This window comes from Alexandromys fortis, unplaced genomic scaffold (genome assembly GCF_014885135.2).
Source record: "Alexandromys fortis isolate MF-2015 unplaced genomic scaffold, M_Fortis_MF-2015_v1.1 scaffold_20, whole genome shotgun sequence".
NCBI lineage: Eukaryota > Metazoa > Chordata > Mammalia > Rodentia > Cricetidae > Alexandromys > Alexandromys fortis.
Genome location: NW_026067903.1, coordinates 15,318,836 through 15,338,226, shown reverse-complemented (window position 1 = coordinate 15,338,226; position 19,391 = coordinate 15,318,836). Strand labels below are relative to the sequence as shown.

The 19,391-nt window shown below is 40.9% G+C and overlaps 1 protein-coding gene across 1 annotated transcript in view; it reads right to left on the bottom strand.

The window, feature by feature from the left end:
- The window catches only part of Col19a1 (collagen type XIX alpha 1 chain), a 306,409-nt gene that overhangs the window by 43,425 nt on the left and 243,593 nt on the right, over window positions 1-19,391 (bottom strand). Inside the window, exons 23-35 of the mRNA XM_050134778.1 lie at window positions 18,074-18,127; window positions 16,815-16,904; window positions 15,988-16,032; window positions 15,802-15,879; window positions 12,111-12,146; window positions 11,952-12,005; window positions 11,812-11,865; window positions 10,411-10,452; window positions 7,310-7,414; window positions 7,167-7,220; window positions 6,873-6,926; window positions 1,832-1,885; window positions 426-479 (exon numbers count right to left, since the gene is read on the bottom strand). Coding sequence (XP_049990735.1) covers window positions 426-479; window positions 1,832-1,885; window positions 6,873-6,926; window positions 7,167-7,220; window positions 7,310-7,414; window positions 10,411-10,452; window positions 11,812-11,865; window positions 11,952-12,005; window positions 12,111-12,146; window positions 15,802-15,879; window positions 15,988-16,032; window positions 16,815-16,904; window positions 18,074-18,127 — 774 coding nt within the window. The remainder of the gene's footprint in view (window positions 1-425; window positions 480-1,831; window positions 1,886-6,872; window positions 6,927-7,166; window positions 7,221-7,309; window positions 7,415-10,410; window positions 10,453-11,811; window positions 11,866-11,951; window positions 12,006-12,110; window positions 12,147-15,801; window positions 15,880-15,987; window positions 16,033-16,814; window positions 16,905-18,073; window positions 18,128-19,391) is intronic.

Below are 19,391 nucleotides of genomic sequence, written 5' to 3'. Positions count from 1 at the left end.
TATGCGATAATCAATCCAGCTGACCTATATCTCTTTAGGAGACTTGGACCAGTCACTCTTCCACATAGACTCATGGCCTAGACTCGGACTCCAGTTTCTGGATTTTCTCTTTTGTTGTTGTTGATTTTTATTGAGCTCTACATTTTTCTCTGCTCCCCTCCCTGCCTCTCCCCTTCCCCAAAGTCTCCATGCTCCCAATTTATTTTGGATTTTTGAAATCCCACCCCAGTGTTCTCTCTCATCTTACTTTCCTCTGGGAACACACCTGTGCTCACACCCACTTTTACACCAACATCTTTGCACGCACACTTCACGAGTGGCCACTTCCTGACACCATTTGCTCTTGTAGGCTGTTCTTGATTGCATGGATCTCTCAGCAAATAGTTCCACCTTACCCATAACCCAAGCCCCATTTTTCTCTGTACCTTGTCACCTTTGGCTCCAGTGGGACCGGGGTGTCCAGTTCTTCCTGTTAAGCCCTGTGAAATGGACAGCTGAGTTTGTCATAGAGCCAACAAGTCAATGATCAAAAGATGTTGGAAGTTGGTTGCTAAACCTTACCCATGTTGAAGGTCATTTAATCTTAATTAAACCAGTTCTACAAGTTTATATTTCTTCAAGCTGATACTGCACCTGTATTCTCCTGATAACTCTTTGGAAGGGTAAAATTTCTGTCTGTGGGTTTTTTTTTTCACCTTGGCCAAACACATTTAATGATCTTAACTGGAACCTTTTGATACACTTAAGAATTTAGTCAAACTGTTTAAATGGCAATTTACATAACATTATGTCTTTCTAAATGAGGTATAATTTTGGTAGCAATCAACAAACATTTTAAATACTCTAAAACTGTGCAGAATCAACAATGTGCACATTGAGTTATGTGATCTGCATTTTAAAAAGGAAAACAAAAAAATAAGTTTAATTCTTCTTTGAGACTAGAATGAGCCGTAACTCTTGTGGATTCTTTTTCAGGTCTCTTCCATAATTTTAAGTTTTACTGTGCAAGTTTGTTTGACATATTGAGGTGCAAGCATAAATGATAAGTTTTTAATTATGTCAAACCCATGATTCAAAACAGTAAGGAATGATCACTCTCTTGAGGGATAAAAATAATTTCCTGGCATAGAAGCTTTAAGAGGAGAAAGAAACAGAGAAGTCAAGACATCAACTGAGCGGAGTTAATTCAGTCAGGAAAATGCATTATTTGGGACCAACTTATACAAACATTATTTGTTGGTCTGAAACTCAAGTGTGATTGTGTGTCCAATCTTTTACCTGGCAATTGAACCTTAGAATTGCTTAGAAATAAACTCCAAATAAGAGACTTGGTTTGGCAGGTTGGAAAAGATAATGTATTCTGTTCCAGAAAACAAGATAACCCAGAGGCCATATTGCTGTGTTCAAGGGGGCAGCAAAACAGATTCTTTTTTTTTTTTTTAATATTCACATATAGGAATAAAACAAATTAAAGCTGATAATCTTTAGCCTGTTATTTTTCTCTGGAAAATTCTCAGCTTGTGTTGCATCTGAATCTCTTGTCCAAGGTTAGCACCAAAATTTGAAAGTAAGAAGATGATGCACCTGTGTAGCCAGCGTTTATTTCCAGTGAGTGGGAGGATGCTCTTTGGCTTGGCCAAACTTTTGACAGGAGGTCTCCGGGTCACTAAGTGGGCTTAACTGATCTTAGAGGAAAATTGGAGGTGCTGATGGAAGCTGTAAAACAATGGCTGATCTACAGAGAGCATGAGAGGCTCCAGGAATACTAATGTACCTTATAGCATCCCTACAGGTGTGACCTGTGAGGAGAGTAGTCTTATCAAATACTTACAGGAGGTCCAGTTGGGCCAGGAGCTCCTGAGAGGCCAGGGATTCCTTGAAGACCCTGGAAGAAACAGTTTCTATCATAAAGTTTATTCTAGGAAACAAATCATTTTTGCAATTCAAATATTTTTATTATTGAAAATTAATCATAGACCTTAACTAATCAAGAAATTTGATATGCAAACCTATAAATAACTACTCAAATGAAAAATTATCTGTATGGGTGTTTGCTTACATATATGTCTGGGTACCACGTGTGTGCCTGTTGTCTGCAGAGGCCAGAAAAGCACATTATAATTGGAGTTACAGATAGTTGTCAAGTCACCGCTTTGGGGCTGAGAATCGAACCTGGGTTTTCTGGAGAGCAGAGAGTGCTCTGAGACTCTCTCCGTTCTCTAAATACCAGGTTCAAAGAGTAGGTGTGGCAAGCTAAAATGCCATGGCACAGGATATGTAACAAAGGTAATTGAATCTGTTGGTGATCCACAGAACATTTCTGGTGTTCTGTACCCACCAACCAGCAGTAGTATTACTGAGAATTGTGTACTACTCAAACATGCGAATACACGCTTTGGGTTGGTATAATACCAGTGGGCAAACATTTGCTTGCACTAAAGCTTCATCCAGCAACTGGCAAAGTAAAAAAAAAAAAAAAAGCTTTATAATATACTTAGTTTATCTGTTTGGTTCACTATAAGAAAAAAAAACTCACCTGTGAGTTTACCTGAAAAAATATGGCTTAAGCATCAAAGTGAAGGTCTTTTCCCACCCCCTTCCTTGGATTGCCAGGATAATAATTAAATGGGTATGACTGAAAAACTGGCACATTTATTTACATTTGGGAAGGAATTTGTAAGGCAATTTTATTTCTTTATCAGGTGTCCACTACAGGATATTAGCTGAATAAATCCTGTAAAACCCATAATATGGAAAGTTTCACAATTACTAAACTTCCGTCTAGAAAACCATTGGACGGCCTGGAAAATAGAGGTCACAAATGTTATATATCAGAGGCTAAACTTTTAAACAGCTAGCAATGCATTTTTAAAATGTGTGAATATTTTTTTTATTTTATCAACCCAAATAGATATTTTTTTCATTTTGGAAATTTGTGACCAAGTTTATTTGAAAATTCTGGATTTTCAGATTTTTTTTTTCTTCAGCACAGGGAACTGCATCTGTTAAGAGCGGTGTGGTGAGACCCCACCGGTGTCCGCGGAAGCATTTCTAACAGCACAAGAACACATGAATTCTTCTGTAGAGGAGGGTGATGTTTTGATAGGACGAGAAGACAGACCAGACCTGTGTGAGTTTGTGTCGGACTTTGCCGTTAGTTGAATTCACTGTCAGTCCGAGTGAGTTTTCCAGATTTTTCAGAGGTTTCCTGGAGTTTGGAGTGTGGGCCATCCATAATATGCCAATGACCACCTCAACGTGTTGTGGGAACAGACGGAAAGTTTAGGTTTCTACAGTTTTGTGTCTTTGCCAATTTTTCTGTAATAGGTTTAAATCACTTTTTAATCAGAGAAGATAAATGAATCGCCCTTTTGTTGTTTCAGATTAGCATGAAATGCGTCAGGTTCTAGGCTGGGTTGTAGCTCAGTGATCCAGCGCTTGCCTATCAGTCATGAAACTCAGGCTTTGGTCCCTGGCAGTGTAAATACCAACCAACCAAACAAACAAACAAAGCCAGACCTAACTTCTGAATTGAATGGTACCATTCTTTCAAGATTTAATCTTCTTTATTGAATAAAATACTCTTTTTACACTGCCTTAATATTATTTGTTATAATAGAACTCCTCCATTTACTGTTCTTAAATGATGATTTTTATACTTATTATAAAGATCAAGTGACGTGGCTGTGGGAAAGTGACTGCATCTTTTATAAAATGTCAGCAAGACTGAGCTGGATCGAGGTTCTTTGTACCCATAGGGAGAACAAGCTCAGCTCTTCCAATTCCAAATGAGATCACAAGTTATTTCAGCTTTATTCATGAGGTGCCATGGTGGTTTGAATGAGGATGGCTTCTATGGGCTCATATATTTGAATGTTTGGTCCCTAGTAGGGGGTTGGTGGAACTGTTTGGGAAGGATTAGTAGGGTTGACCTGTCTGGGAAGGATTAGGAGGAGGTAAGTCAGTGGGGGTGGGCTTTGAGGTACCCAAAATCCATTTCAGGCTGGGTTTTCCTGTCTCCCTGCCTTGTGCTTATGGATAACAGGTAAGCTCTCAGCTACTGCTCCAGCACGATGCCTGCCTGCCTTCTGCTACGTTCCCCACTCTGATGAGTGAAAGAGCAAGGAAGGCAAACCCCCAACTATATTATTATAACCTTGGTCATGGCATCTCTTCACAGCACAGCAATAGTAACTCAGACAGAAATGATGTGCAGAAATACTGAATGACTCTCCTTGAGTGTGCAGGAATGGCTCACGTACTAAGTCTTGGGGAAAATCTCCTGCACATTTGTGTTAAGAAACATAGTCATTCTTCCTTCAAAACTCTACCAACCCCATTGGCTGGCTGGCTGTGTGCACACATGCCTGTGCATGTGTGGACCATTCCCATCAGAATGATAGACTGACTCTTCATTTTCCTAGCATTATCTTCACGAGCTTATAAACAAAGTTCTAATTTTATAAGTAGAAAAGAAAATTTTCTATGGGGAATGGTACTTTTCAATGACCGAAGTTTATTGTAAGTTTCTTTATCTTGGAACATCTACGTTTCCATGTTTTTCTACATGTACCTGTTTCAGGTACGCGTGTGCATATTTCTTCCTCTCTCTGCTACTTTATGTCTCAACTTTGAGTCAGTCTAGAGATGCTGAGTGAGGTTTTAGGCTGTCTAATGTATAAGCATGGGACTCATTAACCTTTGATGGCTGCATTAAACTTTAAAATAAACCCCACTGCATAAGTAAAAACCATCATTCTCAGCACTCTTTCTCTCGGTCACCTGAAATTTGTAATAAGAGTGGAAAGTTCCTATGGCGGCCCAAAGGGCAATGAGATGATTTTTGTTAGGCCAGGCGGCCACTAAAGAAGACAGACATTCAAGATGAAGACAGCCAAGTTAAGTACATAGTGCCAAATTCAAGCACCATTAAAATCTATTGCATAGGTATTCAAGCCATCATTTGTATACTTTGCAATGAATGATATTTTTATGTCTGGTTTGTCATATATTATCATAAACTATTATATGAATACATAAAGTCCAAAAACGAATTTTCTGTGGCCCAGAAGGGCAGGATCTGTGCTCTGTTAGCATCTTTGCAAATTTGTGCCGAGTCAGACAGCATAGGTGGAGAACCTAGAGGAATCCACTTTCGAGGATTGACAATTGAGTGATCCCTCTAACTTAATAAATTATTGATGATTATAAAATCAGAGCTCTAAAAAATATGCTCTACCCCTGTACCTTTTCCACAGAATTAGGAATAGATGTCTGTGGTTTTGTAACATTAGATACAATGCACATCTGTTAGAGAATAGCCTGTTGGCCAGTTGGTCAACATTTTATTCACTTAAATGAATCAACGAGCTATGTAACTAAGGTATTCTTTGAGTCCAAGCAGATAATGCAGTTATGTTTCTGTTGTTGATTTGTGTGATCAAAGTTATGTTGCTTTGTTCCTTTCAAAAAAACGGATAAGACAGTATGTTGGGCCAGGTTTATTCATGCTATGCTTATGATGTGGAGAACAAGGGAAAAGAGCCTTCTGAACTCCATGGGTCCTCTGCAGATTTCATGTGATCCATGTCAAAGAGTGCACAGAGTGTACCCAAGAAAGACCACACTAAAATATCGAGGACTATGAATCATGGGTTCAGCTCACCAAGACAGTGAAATACCTACAGAATCAATAAAATTTAATGTCTAGTGAATTTAACAGAGTCACTTATAAAAAGCCCAAATTGTAATCATTTCTCAATCTTTTTTTTTTTATTACTGTCTGAATTGCCTCTAAAGCCCAGCTCTGGGATCTAGGCAGTTAACCTGCCTGCCTTCTAAAGCCCATTACTGCGCCTTTGCTTCACCGGAACCTTCTGTGCAACTCCAGGAAGCAAAAGCTCATCAATTCTTACTTGTTTTCAAAACACAAATGCCTTTAATGTTTCATTTAGAAATGAAAATAAATGCCCTATTTCTTATTCTTTAATTTTTTTTTTAACTTGGAAAATAATCCCAGGCCGATCTTAAAGGTTTCTAGAACACAATGAATATCAATACAAAACAATAATAAATGATGATAACTTGCAATGTGAAATACAGTTCTAAGCAGGAAAATAGATGGACTTTATAGTGTCATAATTTCCCACACCACCATCAAGGTTAATATATGCCAGATGGCTTTCTTACTTTCATTAGGAAAGATTAGCACCAAAACTGTTTAAACTAACAGCAATTCATCATTCTAATTGGTTTTTCTAAGAGTTAATGTGAATTACGCAGGACAAGAAGGATATCCTAAGCATCACTGTGGTTTACAGTCAGGAATTTACACCATTATCTCGAAAGCACGTTTGAGTTGGGTGCTCGGTCCTGGGGTGGGTGAGCTGCTGACCTCAACCAGTATGCCCAGATGCCTAGCACGGCTTATTTCTCCCAAGCTGAGCAGAGCCATGGAGAAACCAAGGTTGTTAAAGTTCAGTCAGGGCACAGAGGTCTCCCCTGGCTGGGCCCTCGGGTCTATGCTTGTTCATTTACCCTTCCCACCTCTTTGCTATCCTGAGGTTTGTTTTCGTGAGTTCACCCTTCTTTCTTTTCTTGTAAGGACTCGGATCATTACCTGCTACCTAAAAACAAAACCCCCATAACTTTTATATCAACTATTAGCCTTATTTTGTGCCTCCACATCTAGACCACTGGAGATAAATGTGCATCTGTAATTACCAAAAATGTGTCATTTTAAAACACCTAACTGTTGTTGGTTTTCAATGGCCTCCGTATTGAACACGCATTAGTGAAAACTCAGTGTCTTTCCTTTGTGGAATCAAATAGAGAGAAGCAGTAGCTGAGTGTTTAATCAGAGAGTCTCTTACCTCATCGCCTTTCTCCCCATGCACTCCAGGGTAGCCCCGCTCTCCTTTGCTTCCCTAAAAAGACAGCAACTTCAGTTAACACTGGACCACTTCAGTTTGTAACTATGGGCAAAACATCTCCCATCAGAGCAGTTGGGGTGTGTCCTTTGCACAGGGCGATGGGATAAAATGATAGCATCATCTGCGTGTGCCCTTTGTTCCGTGTTACCAAGGTAAGTTTCATAGGAGTAGGGTATTTAAAAATAGGATTCTCCATGTTTCATTTAGTTAGAATCTCACAGAGGACTTTCTTACCTTTGGCCCCTCTCTGCCTGGGACTCCTGGGGGACCCCGTGGTCCTGCATCCCCCTGGAAGACAGAGGAGTCAGACCTGCGGGGGGGGGGGGACACCCAGCAGGTGTGCTGCAGGACTCACAGGCATGCCAGCAACCTCTCACCTTCCTGGCTGCAGAATCGTATTTTCCAGGTTCCCCAGTGCCTCCTTCATCCCCTTTGTTGCTCTTCAGCCCGGGAACACTGGCTGGACAGTTGCCGCAGAAGTTCTAGCGAGCATAAAGACAGTTTCACTGAGCGGTTCCTAAAACCTGTGTATGAGGCTGAGGTTTGATCTATTTGCACCCTTGTCAAACGAGCAATTGTGAGGCCGCTCTACCTTCAGAGACTGTCTGTCCAATCTGAAAGATGGCTGTTTGGGGGTAAACACTGAGCAAGCCTAATCTGTAATCTTCATTTACAATACTGGTGAACTTTTAATTACACACACACACACACACATACACACACACACACACACCTCTGCTGCCATTTCAATGGAAAAGCCCAAACAAATAGTAGGGGTAGGGAATATAATTTGAGAACACAATCTGATAAAGTTTGTGTATATGTATATATGTATACATATATACATATACACAATATAGAGCAAAACCTTCAGATACTGATTTCAGAAACATTTTCAGTTAGATGATTCCACTGATGATTTTAGTGGAATTCGTATTTAGTAAAATAGGAAAAACATTAAAAAATGATAAAAAACGATAATTGTTTTAACTCAACAGAAACGTCTTAGATTTATTTGATAACGGTCTCATTCTTTTCAGTTAGATAAAGCATGGGAAACTGATTTTTAATAAAGGTTTCTGGAAAATGACTCAGTATTATTTTATAGAACTGATTAAGATGCAGTCATCACTAGTCAGTGCTCAATCTGCTTCTAAGAGACCTGCCACACAGATTAACCCAGAAAAGCTGGGAGGGATGGTTCGGGGTTAGCATCAGGCCAGGCTCTCTCAATGCTCCAGCCAAAGGCATCTTAACAAGCAGAAAGCAGCTAACAGCTTGTAAAAGGCTCAGGCCTGGAGCTTGAGTGAGTGTGCTGGGTTCCAGGGTCAGGATTTAACATTATGTTATTAGATTGCGTCCACAGGTCAGTCTCTAAATCAAATTCTGGAATTTGGGGTTTGGGTGGGGGCTACTTGCTTCCCCATTTTCTTCTGTTGAATAAAGGTCGTTGGGATCAGCTGCCAAGCTTTCCTCTCTGCATCTCACCTGTCCGCTCTTTTGTGACTCAGAAACTTACTGAGATGATTCTGGGATGTGTCAGAGGAGGCTGCCCTGGCAAGACCGTCAGCTCCTCACATCCACGAGACCCCTGAGGCTCTGGTTCTCCTCTTGGAAGAGTCCACTCAGTCTGCTGTCTTTTCTGTGAGGCATCCCACACTCTATCAGAACATTTAGTTCTGCTTAAGTATACAAATTTTTCATCCTTCAGGGATTCAAGCATCTAATTCCTACATTACAGCTGTTAGAAAGGATCTGGGGCCTAATACCCGAGGACGTGCATTCTTGTGTCAGTCTGACACTTAATCGCTATGTATCTGGGCAAATTACACAGCTACTTGGGGTTTCAAGTATCTTCAACGAATGAGAATGGTCCTCCAGCCTGAGCGCATAACATTTTGGTAAAGACTAAATGGGAAAGAAATTAGTAAGGTTGCACTGACTGATATATAATTATAATTCAATATGAGAGCTCTTTGAAACCCTCACAAATATTCTGTATTATAAGAAAATGCTCCTTTCCTTGAGTTCCTAATAACCCCTCCAGAAGTTTTTTTTTTCTTTTTTCTTTTTGTTTTTTTTTTTTTTTTTTTTGAGACAGGGTTTCTCTGTAGCTTTGGAGCCTGTCCTGGAACTAGCTCTTGTAGACCAGGCTGGCCTTGAACTCACAGAGATCCTCCTGCTTCTGCCTCTAGAGTGCTGGGATTAAAGGCACGGGCCACCACCTCCTGGCCAGAAGTTTGGCCAGAAGTTTTTATATTAATATTTATATTTACATATATTTACCTCTCTTTCTTGAGACTAGACTATGTCTTTTTATGGATTCGATGCTATAACTCTTCATGTTTACATGGATGTCATTTGGCAAATCATGAGAATAAACACCAGTTGGATAAGTGAAATTACCTGTTAAGTGTGAGTGGTGTACACTTAACAGTTTAACACTTTCTGTTCATCCGAAGACAGGAAATCTCAGAGTGAAATGAAGGGCTACATTTTCATTTGGGATCACCAGCTCTTACTAGACAGCATGGAGACTACCTAAGCATAGTCTTACCCACTGCCAGACCCCCAGTCTTACTGATAAAACATAGCAAAATATTTAAGAAAAATGGTAGCCATAGTGCATGCACATGAGTGTCTGCGTGTGTGTGTATGTGTGTGTGTGTGAATGCGTGAGTGTGTGTGTGCGTCCGTGTGTACGCGTGTGTGTGTGTGCATGCATGAGTGGGTGTGAGTGGGTGTATGTGTGTGAGTGCATGCATGCGTGAGTGTGTGTGTACGCGTGTGTGTGTGTGTGTGTGTGTGAGTACGTGTGTGCGTGCATGCCTCTGTGTGCGTGCATAGTTAGAGCTGGACTGAAACTTGTACTCCTGTTTCAGGCTCTTAAAGGCTGGAATTACAGGTGTGTGCCATCATGTTTCGCCTGAGGTACTTTATGGGATGGATAATCAGTTGAGATAATTTTTGTTTAACAGGATAACAGATTGTTAGGGCGATTGTTGGCGTTGGAATTTTATAGCTCATTTTGTAAAATTCCATGATATAAAAACCCCATCTGTAAGTGAGTGGCACGGGTTTTCTTCTTGAGACTGCCCAGAGCTGACAGGGGGGCAGACAGGCTTCAGGGCAGTGAGCCAGAGGGGGTTGGAGAAAGGAAGAGAAAGCTAGTACTTGAGAGGAGGCAGGATCTACTTTAAGGTATCAATGATGTCACCCCTTCCTGTATGTCATCTCAGTACTTACTGTCTTCCTCCATCTCCGTATCCACAATGTGGACCCGGAAAGAAGGGAATGGGAAGATTGGTATAGATGCTATACGCTATTATAAGACATGCATGCTCTTATGTCTTAAATGTTTTCTAGCAGAGTTTGAACTGTTTCGGATGAGCAGTTAATTATTGTATCTTCGGTAGAAAGTTCCTTTTTAACTTTTTCCACACACCAACATCTAATTCCTTTTATACCAAAAGAATACCTTCAGCAAGGCGCCAATGTCTCCCAAGAGAGGAAGTGCGATCTGTAGTTAAGAGAGAGAAACTCAAATCCGTGGCTATTCGCATATACATGAACATAATACAACATGAACATAGAAGTTGATATGTGTATGTGTTTCTTAAGTGCCATGCCAATTGCTTTGGAGATGGTGACCCTAACCAGCAGGCTCACCGGCTTAGCTTTATGTTTCAGGGCATGAAACTTACACACAGTACAGCTGGAACCAGAATGTGAGAACAGTCACTGTTCCGTCAGCAAGATCATGCGAGCTCACATGTATCATTGCTTTGATCATACACCTATATTTTAGAGATTCACGACAAGGTAACCTTTATGCTTTCCCTGTGCTGTTGGTTTTAAGTAATATAATGTTTTATTTAATCATTTGGTAAAAGGAAATCACTCATCAAGCATATTATCAGGCTTCTGAGATATAGGAAGATTGCGTGGGGAGTCTGCTTTAAAATTAGCTCTTACAGAAATTCTAAAGGTACTTAAGTAGGGACAAGACAGACACCTGGGGCGCGTGGGCTGTGGTTGGGCCACAGGTCTTCACATGTCCTTTCAGAGGGACACTGTAGAAGCCCGAGTGACAGTTGACAGGATGTGAGATGAGGGACACACGGTTCAGCGTTGGAAGTAAAGAAAGCCAGATAATGCTGCCGCATGCGGCTGCTAAGGGCTCAAAGGCACAAGCAGTGTGGGAGGGGAGAGAATCTGAGAAGACGCAGTGAGGGGCCAGGTTCGGATTTTATTATACAAAACTCAATGGACAATCCAATGCTGTGCACCATGTGGCCTCTCAAAACTGTAAGTGTTGGAGCTGAGGCTATTGAAAGGGACTTACTGTCACTCACAGCAAGATTTAACCTGAAATAAAGCTATGTAACACAAGGTTAGCATCGAAATGCGTTCTTTGTGAGATTTTCAATCCAATTTTCATAATTGAATCATCGCATCTGTTCAGAGGCACTCAATCAATGGCTAGGTACCACACTGGAGGTAACTTAACCTGCAAACTCTCATTTAGAAAAATGAAATTCATTTCCTCACCCAGCATTAGAAAGACTAGAAATTGTGGCTATCTGTTTTTATCTCAATTTTCCATGGAACAAAGACTTTAAATGCTAAGGCTCAGCCTGGGGCAAAATTGTACAGCTGAATTATACCCTTAGGAAATAAGAATTCATCACACATGCACAATAATGCTGACCCGGCTTGAATTCCCCCCCCCCCCCTCTACAAAATAATGGGGATAAACAAAATCACCAAGCAGTCACAGAGCATGGCAATTAGTTTGGACAGCAAAATTTGCTTGGTTGGCTGTTTGGCTTCTGGGCGCATTAAAGATACATAAATCAGGCTTTGCCTGCCTACATACCGGGTCACCTGGGGGGCCTGGAAGGCCTGGCTTCCCGTCTCTCCCTGGAGGTCCCTAAAAACAGAAGTCGCTCATTCAAACCTCTGCGAGTTACAGCTGATTACAACAGACACGGATGGGAGCTTGGGACAGGTTCTTACATCATTCCCTGGGGTCCCCGGAGTTCCTGGCAATCCGGGCAGACCTCGAGGACCCTAGGAAAACGAAGAAAACATTGCTGCTACGACTGTCTTTTGAGCAGTTTCCGGCAATCAAGAAAACTGAACTTCTTCTGTGCGTAGTTTAGTGAAGTCACTTACCTGAATACCTGGCTCTCCGGTGGGTCCTTGGGAGCCCTGGGTAAAAAGAGAGAGAATTATCTAACTTCTACCAGGGATATTCATAAATGCCCCATCCTTTACTTAGCAGAAAAATGAGGTTTGGCACTTGCACAATCTGAAAACTCTGTAAGTCTTGCATACAGTTTCTAGTGGGCTCACCATGACCTCAAGCCGTAGTTAGAGAACCAGATATTCAAGACTGGATGCACAAGACTTTGCTCACTTACTTGGATTTTTTTTTTTATTCCACTCTGCTGCTGCACACTCAGAGGTGTGCAAGCAATGTATTCATATCCTGTCAGGTCAGAAACCAATTGCCCATGGGGCTCAGGAACCTGAGCCTCCTTTTCTTTCTTTGTTGACTCAGTTTTCTCTTCTTCATTTGCTTATTATTGTTTTTTTGAAAGTAGATTCTTCTCGCATATAATACAATTCCAAGCACAGTTTCCTCTCCCTCCACTCCTTCCAACTCCCTCTCCTTTCTTCTCTCCCTCAGACCCGCTCTACCTAGGTTTCTTCTGCAGAAAAGAGCCGGACTCCAAGACACAACAACCAAACACAGCAGCACAAGATGCAATAAGACAAGGTAAAATCCCTCACGTCCAGGCTGGACAAGGTGACCCAGCAGGAGGAAAAGAGTCCCAAGAACAAGCAAGAGAGTCAGAGACTCTTCCACAGTTAGGAGTACCACAAAAGCACCAAGCTAACAGCTAGAACATGTAAACGTAGAACCTGGTACGAACACATGGGGGTTCTCACTTTCCTCTTAAGAAAAAGCAGGGTCCAGTATTCAGTGGTGTGTGTCAATGGCTAACTAACAGCACCTGGAATTATTTTCTACTTCTGGAATGCTGAGGTTTGGAATAACTCAAGTGAGGCTGAAGTTAGCCAAGAACCCAATGACATTCATTCTGGCTATGTATATCTTTGGGCCATTGAATTTCTGGTGCACATGACTTCAGTTTTAGCACTTGGGAGGCAGAGGAAGGCTGACTTCTGTGTGCTCCAGGGCAGGCTGTTTTAGGCAGTGAGATTAGCCAGTTATCCCTATGTAGTGACACCCCATCTTTAAAATCTTTTTTTTTTCTTTAAAGCAGTTGGTATCAGCATTTGCTGGGTTCTTTATCTTATTTAAAAATATTCATAACATCGTTATTATCTAAGCCTTTTTGTTGCCTTTTTCTTGTGGTATTTTTTCCTATAATCTTGTTACCTGTTTAAAGAGTTATTGACATAATGTTTTATCAACTGTTAAAGTAGTGTGTAAATCAATGGTTTCCATTCTGGCATTTTCACACACACATTGCTCCAATGGGTCTCCCTCCACCATTGCCCCCTCCTGGCCTGTTTTCTTCCTGGTGGTCTCCATTCTCACCATAAGACACGCCTTCTGCTTCCTTCTCAGATGCATTTCATTACTCTCTCTTGTCTTCCCCTCCCCTGCTTCCATTTCTACTTATGTGACTTACACACACACACACACACACACACACACACACACACACACACACTTACACATGTACTATTTGTCTTTCTGAGTCTGGCTTATTTCACATAATAGAATGATTTCCAGTTGAATCCATTTTCTGCAAATGTCATGATTTCCTTTTCCTTTATGGGGATGAATAAAACTCCTGGTGTATACACACAACATTTTCTTTATCTGTCGAGAAAGCCCCTGGGCTGGTTCCATCCCTTAGCTATTGTGAAGAGTGAAGAAATAAATATCAATGTGCCGTCTCTTTGGGGTAGGCTGAGCTAGAAGGCTTCTGGTATGTGCGCAGAGCAGGATAGCTGGGCCATGTGGTTGTTCTCGTTTTAGTGTTTAGGAGACCTCCTAGTGATTTCTGTGGATGTTGAAGTAGTTTATATCCACACCAGTTGTGCATAAGAGCTACACTTTTCTCAGAGTATTTGTCTCTTGTGGTGATGATAGCTTTTTCTGACTGGGGTGAGGTGTGTGTGTGTGTGTGTGTGTGTGTGTGTGTGTGTGTGTGTGTATGTGTATGATATATACTTGTGTACACAGGAGTCTTGGTGTTGGAGGCCCTGGAACTGGAGTTACAGGATGTTGTGGGTTGCCTGATGCGGGTGCTAAGAGCAGAACTTGCTTCATTAAAAAGCTCACACATTCAAGCTCTGAACTGATGAGTCATCTCTCCAGTCCCCAAAGCAGCTTTAACTTTTATTTCCTTGATAGATAAGGACGTTATATACTTTAAAAGTTATTGATTGGCTATTGTGCTTTTTCTTTTAAGAGCTATTTAGTTCATTAATCTATTATTGATAGAGGAATTTCTTTCTTTATTTATTTTGGCCTTAAGTTCTTGTAGTTTTTATAGATTCCAGATATTAGCGCAGAGATGCCATCTTTGCAGTCCTCTCCTGTCCGGTGCTTGCTTCCTTTGCGGAGCAGAAACTCCTTAGCTTCACAGTTTCCCATTCGCCAGTTTTTAACTCTCTATGCTGCTGGATTTCTTTTCAGAAAGGTTTTTGCATAGACCTGTATTTCGAGGGGTTTTCTCTCATATTTCCCCTATAGTTTCTGTTTGTTTTTTTTATTTTTTATGTGCATTGGTGTGAATGTGTCAGATCCCCTGCAACTGCAGTTGTGAGCTGCCATGTGGGTGCTGGGAATTGAACCTGGGTCCTCTGGAAGACCCAGTAGTCAGTGCTCCTAACCACTGAGCCATATCTCCAGCCCTAGTTTCTGTTTTTATATTAAAGTCTTTGATTTATTTTGGCTGATTTTTTTCTTCACGGTGTATGATATGGGTCTACTTTCTTGTGTATCTGATGATCTGTTTTTCCCTGCACCATTTGTTGAAGAGGCTATTGTTGTATTCCAATGAATCTTTTTGATACTTTTCTGAAAAATTAGGTGCCTGTGGCAGTGTGGATTTTATTTCAGGGTCTGTTACTCTCCTCCCTTGGTCTACACATCTGTTCACGAGTCAGAACCATGCTGTGTTGCCACGATGGCTCTGTAGTGTCTGTTCAGATCAGGTATTGTATTTCTAGAATTTCTCCTTCTGATTAGGAGTGCTTTTGCTGTTCAGGATCTTTGGGCTTCTATATACATTTTAGCATTGCTTTTTCCAGTTCTGTGAAAAACATCATTGGAATTTTAACAGAGATACATTGAGTGTATGGGTGATTTTTGGTAATATAGACATTCTCACGGCACTAGTTCTGTCTGTTTGTGAGCATAAGTGATGTTCCATTGCCTAGTGTCTTCTTCAGTACCTTCAAGTTCTCATTGAACATGTTTCTGCCCTCTCTAGTCAGGCTTATTTTTTTTAGGTAGTGCCCCCTCCATGCCTGGGCTAATTGAGTGAGAATTTTCCCCCTGATATTTCTTGTTAAGTTTCTTCTATGCTATACAGAGAAGCTACTACTTGTTAATGCTTAGTTTGCATTCTGCTACATTGCTGAAAATGTTTTACCACTCTAAGAGTTTTCTGGCAGTGTCTTCAGGGCCTTTAAAGGCAGCTTATGGTGAAGTAGTGTCTGAACCGTGACAATTTGATTCTGTCCTTTCCTCTTCATATCTCTTCTATTTTTCTCTCTTCTTACTGCTTTATGTAAGACTTTGAGCACTGCAATGAAGAAGTCTGGAGACAAATATGTAACCAACTGGGTTGCAGTAACTTGACTGAATATTACTTACTGTCCTGCCAGGGATTCCTACTCCTGGTGGGCCTGTGTCCCCCGGGGAGCCATGGATACCTGGTAGTCCTCTTTCACCCTGTGAGAGCAAGTGCTCCTGTTAGGATGAGGTTCCAGACATTTGCATTTTCAGTTACATTTTCTTAATTATTAATTCTTTTCAAAATTAGCTATGAAATCTGTATACCTTTGGCCCACGTGGGCCAGGTGCACCAGGATTTCCATCTAATCCCTAAAAGGAATAAAAAAAAGTAAGATGATTACATTTCTTTTTCTACATAACTAAAAATAATTAGAAGTTATCATTTGAAAATATGATTCATTACCCTTCATTTTACTTGAGTAAGCCTCATATAAAGAGAGAAATTTTTAGAAAGTTCTAGATTTTGCATAATTAGCTCAAAATATAGGGTTTTATCTGTGAAATTAAACACCTAATCTTCAGAATTATTGCCATTGATAATTGTTATAAAATGTAGAAAATAGGCCAATCAAATAAGCATATTGGCTTTGGGTTTTCTGGTAATACAATCTCCTGTGTCCTGAGTAGAGCATGGATCATATACACTCTCTGTGAGAGATGGTCTGTGGTTATGTCCTTAAACTCCAGAAGGGCAAGGTTGAGCATTTGTTTTAAGGCAGTGTCCTAGTACGGTCTATGGCTCACAACCTGTGTTTAAGGATTCGTAGATCCTTGAGGAATCAGTACAGAAGGTGCTGGGACCTTTGAAACATCTCAGTTTATCTGTAAAATACTGCAGCCTGTGTATCTTCTGCAGCTTACATCCAACATTCAAATTGTTTTAGCTTTATGAGCTATGGTATAAGATCTATCTTTCCTTCCTTCCTTCCTTCCTTCCTTCCTTCCTTCCTTCCTTCCTTCCTTCCTTCCTTCCTTCCTTCTTTCCTTTTTTTGGCAGGCTTAAAGACTACAGTTGTATCTTGAACCTGGGAGCCCAGAATTAGCAGTACATTAACTCTCAAGGGCAATCCTAGTGAAAAGGTGATACTTACTGGCTTCCCTGGCAGGCTTTTCCCTGGAGGCCCAGCATCACCCTTTGGACCTGGAAGTCCAGGAGGGCCTAGCCTTCCACCTGCATCTCCCTGTGAAAACAAGAAGAGATCCTTTCTTTCTCTGCTGAGGTTCCCGATGGGAAGCTGGAAGACAGCAGTTTCCATGGCTGTATTTTGTCATAGCCAGGCAAACTTCACCATTGTGTTCACGTCTGTACTTACATCCTCAAAAGCATTTACAAGTGCCTAGCTCACTCTAGGACCCACTCTTATTATTTTAAATACATTCCCGTTCTAAAACGAGTTCCGTTATATGAAGTTGAACAGTACCAGGAAACACAGACTTGTATATAAAATGTGGAGGCTCCAAAATGTGAGCCTATTTCCACCTTGACCAAAGATCTGAGAGTTGGAATTTATTTCTAGAAGACAAATTTAACTCCTTCAAGGTTATTGTCTGTTTCTACCTCAAACAAAGGTCCCACCTAGATTTTACATCCCTCGGTTTTGCTCTCCCAAGGTTATTGTCAACAGGTGTGGCTAATATCCAGACCTTGCAGTATTTCAGGAATAACCTTCAGTTGTTATGTTCATTTCCTTGTATCATCTTAATGCAGTTTTTTTTAATCTTATTCTTATCTTTCGGGATTGGGGTATTTTAAGAAATTGGAAATTAAATGCAGGTGATTTCAGTATTCACTGGAACTCCCTCCTGGTTCTGTTCTATGCTTCTGTTTTATTATTTTATTATTTTCACTCGCATCTTCGCCCTCTTTACTATTTTTCTGATCCCCATGTTCCCACCCTGGTAAGTGATATTTTTGTCGAAGCTGGTTTCCAACAATGAAACATGGCACAAAGGGCACGTCTATTCATGAAGTTCTTTAGATGGTCTACATACCTTATTTCCTGGGGGGGGGGGAGGCACCATATTGATATGCCAACTTCACACACATCCAAACAGATGGTAAGAGGCAGAAAGACATTTGAGAATTCAAAGCTTGACCTCAGCCCTAACATTTTCATTTTCAAGTTAGCTCATTTGGTTACCTGGAATTTCTGTGCCATACCCATACCCTTGATGATGCATGACACCAGGGGCGCATATCACAGGTTATATGTCTGTCCCCTGCACTGATCAATCCTGGGAGGCTCAAGCCTTGTTAGGCTAATCTTTGGCTTCTCTAGTGACTTTAGAATCCTTGGTCTCTTCTTTCTATTTACTTACATACTGCACAAAAGTAAAGTCTAAATGGTACCTTCTCTCCTTTAATGCCTTGTATCCCTGGGATACCATGTTCTCCTGGCAATCCCTAGAAAATAGAGAATTAAAGGGAAAGAGCAGTTAGAACCTCTCTTAATGTAAGGGGATGGAATTTTAACATCTCTCTATAAGGTAATGCTGATTTGGCCGAAGGGGAAATGTTATTTGAAAATATGTGCCTTGTTGTCTCAAGTGAAGTCAACAGCTATAATGGGAATCAGAAAATAACTGAAATGTTCTACCTAAGAGGAGGGTAGGCATCACAACCCAACCAATTTAAGTAGTCAAGATACTTTTATTATGTTCAATCACAGTGACTCTTTTCCTTTTGATTTTATTCTCTTTGTTGTTGTTGTTCCTAGACAGTTGACTAAACCAGAGGATTTTGTGGTTAATCTTGTGTTATCAGTATTTTCTCTTTTTATGATGTCTTTCAATGAGTTACCTCAGAAGTGGTCCAAAATTGGCCTGTAGGAAGAATAAAAAAAAAAAAAAAAAAACAACAACAAACTTTCCCTAGGCTGATAGTGGTGATTCATGCCTTTAATTCCAGCACTGGGGAAGCAGAAGCAGGTGGATTTCTGAATTCAAAGCCAACCTTGTCTACAGAGAGAGTTCTAGGGTGGTCAGGGCTATATAGAAAAACCTTCTCTCCAATAAACAAACAAACAAAACCTTTGCCCTATGGATTGGTTGTTCAAATTAGCAAGCACACTATGATGCTAACCAGGATACTCCAGGAGGCTCAGGCCGTAAGCATCAGAGCAGGGAAAGAAGCCATGGACTGCTCCCAAGATGATAGAAAAGGAGCCATCTCAAGTCTGCCTACCTAGAATCCTAGTCATGGACAGAGAAAGAGTCACTGTGAGCTGAGGCCAGGAATTTTCTCCATTTTGATCTAGTATCTGATTGTAAGCTCTCAATTCATATGGGGAGCCCAGGATATTATCCAAGGGGTAGAAATCTGGGGGGAAATCGATGAAAAAATGCTTCCAAAGAGCATGAGGGTTTGTCTGTATGAGAGAGAAGGGGGGGATGGAGCAGGGAGAGAGAGCCCACTACAGTGACTTTATCTCACAGAACACTGGAAATGCTTGCTGTCTTTCTTGATTTTCTCTTATTTCCTCGGATATTTCCGCTTTCCTCTATTCTACAGTAGTTGATGTGGGAGTGTCATATATCAATCTGTTGATTTCATTGGTTAAGTTATAATAAACCAGCTGCTTGGCCTCATGGCTTGGAACATAGATGGGAGGAGTAAACAGAATAGAATTCTGGGCGGAAGAGGAAGTGAGGTCAGACTCTGCTCTGCT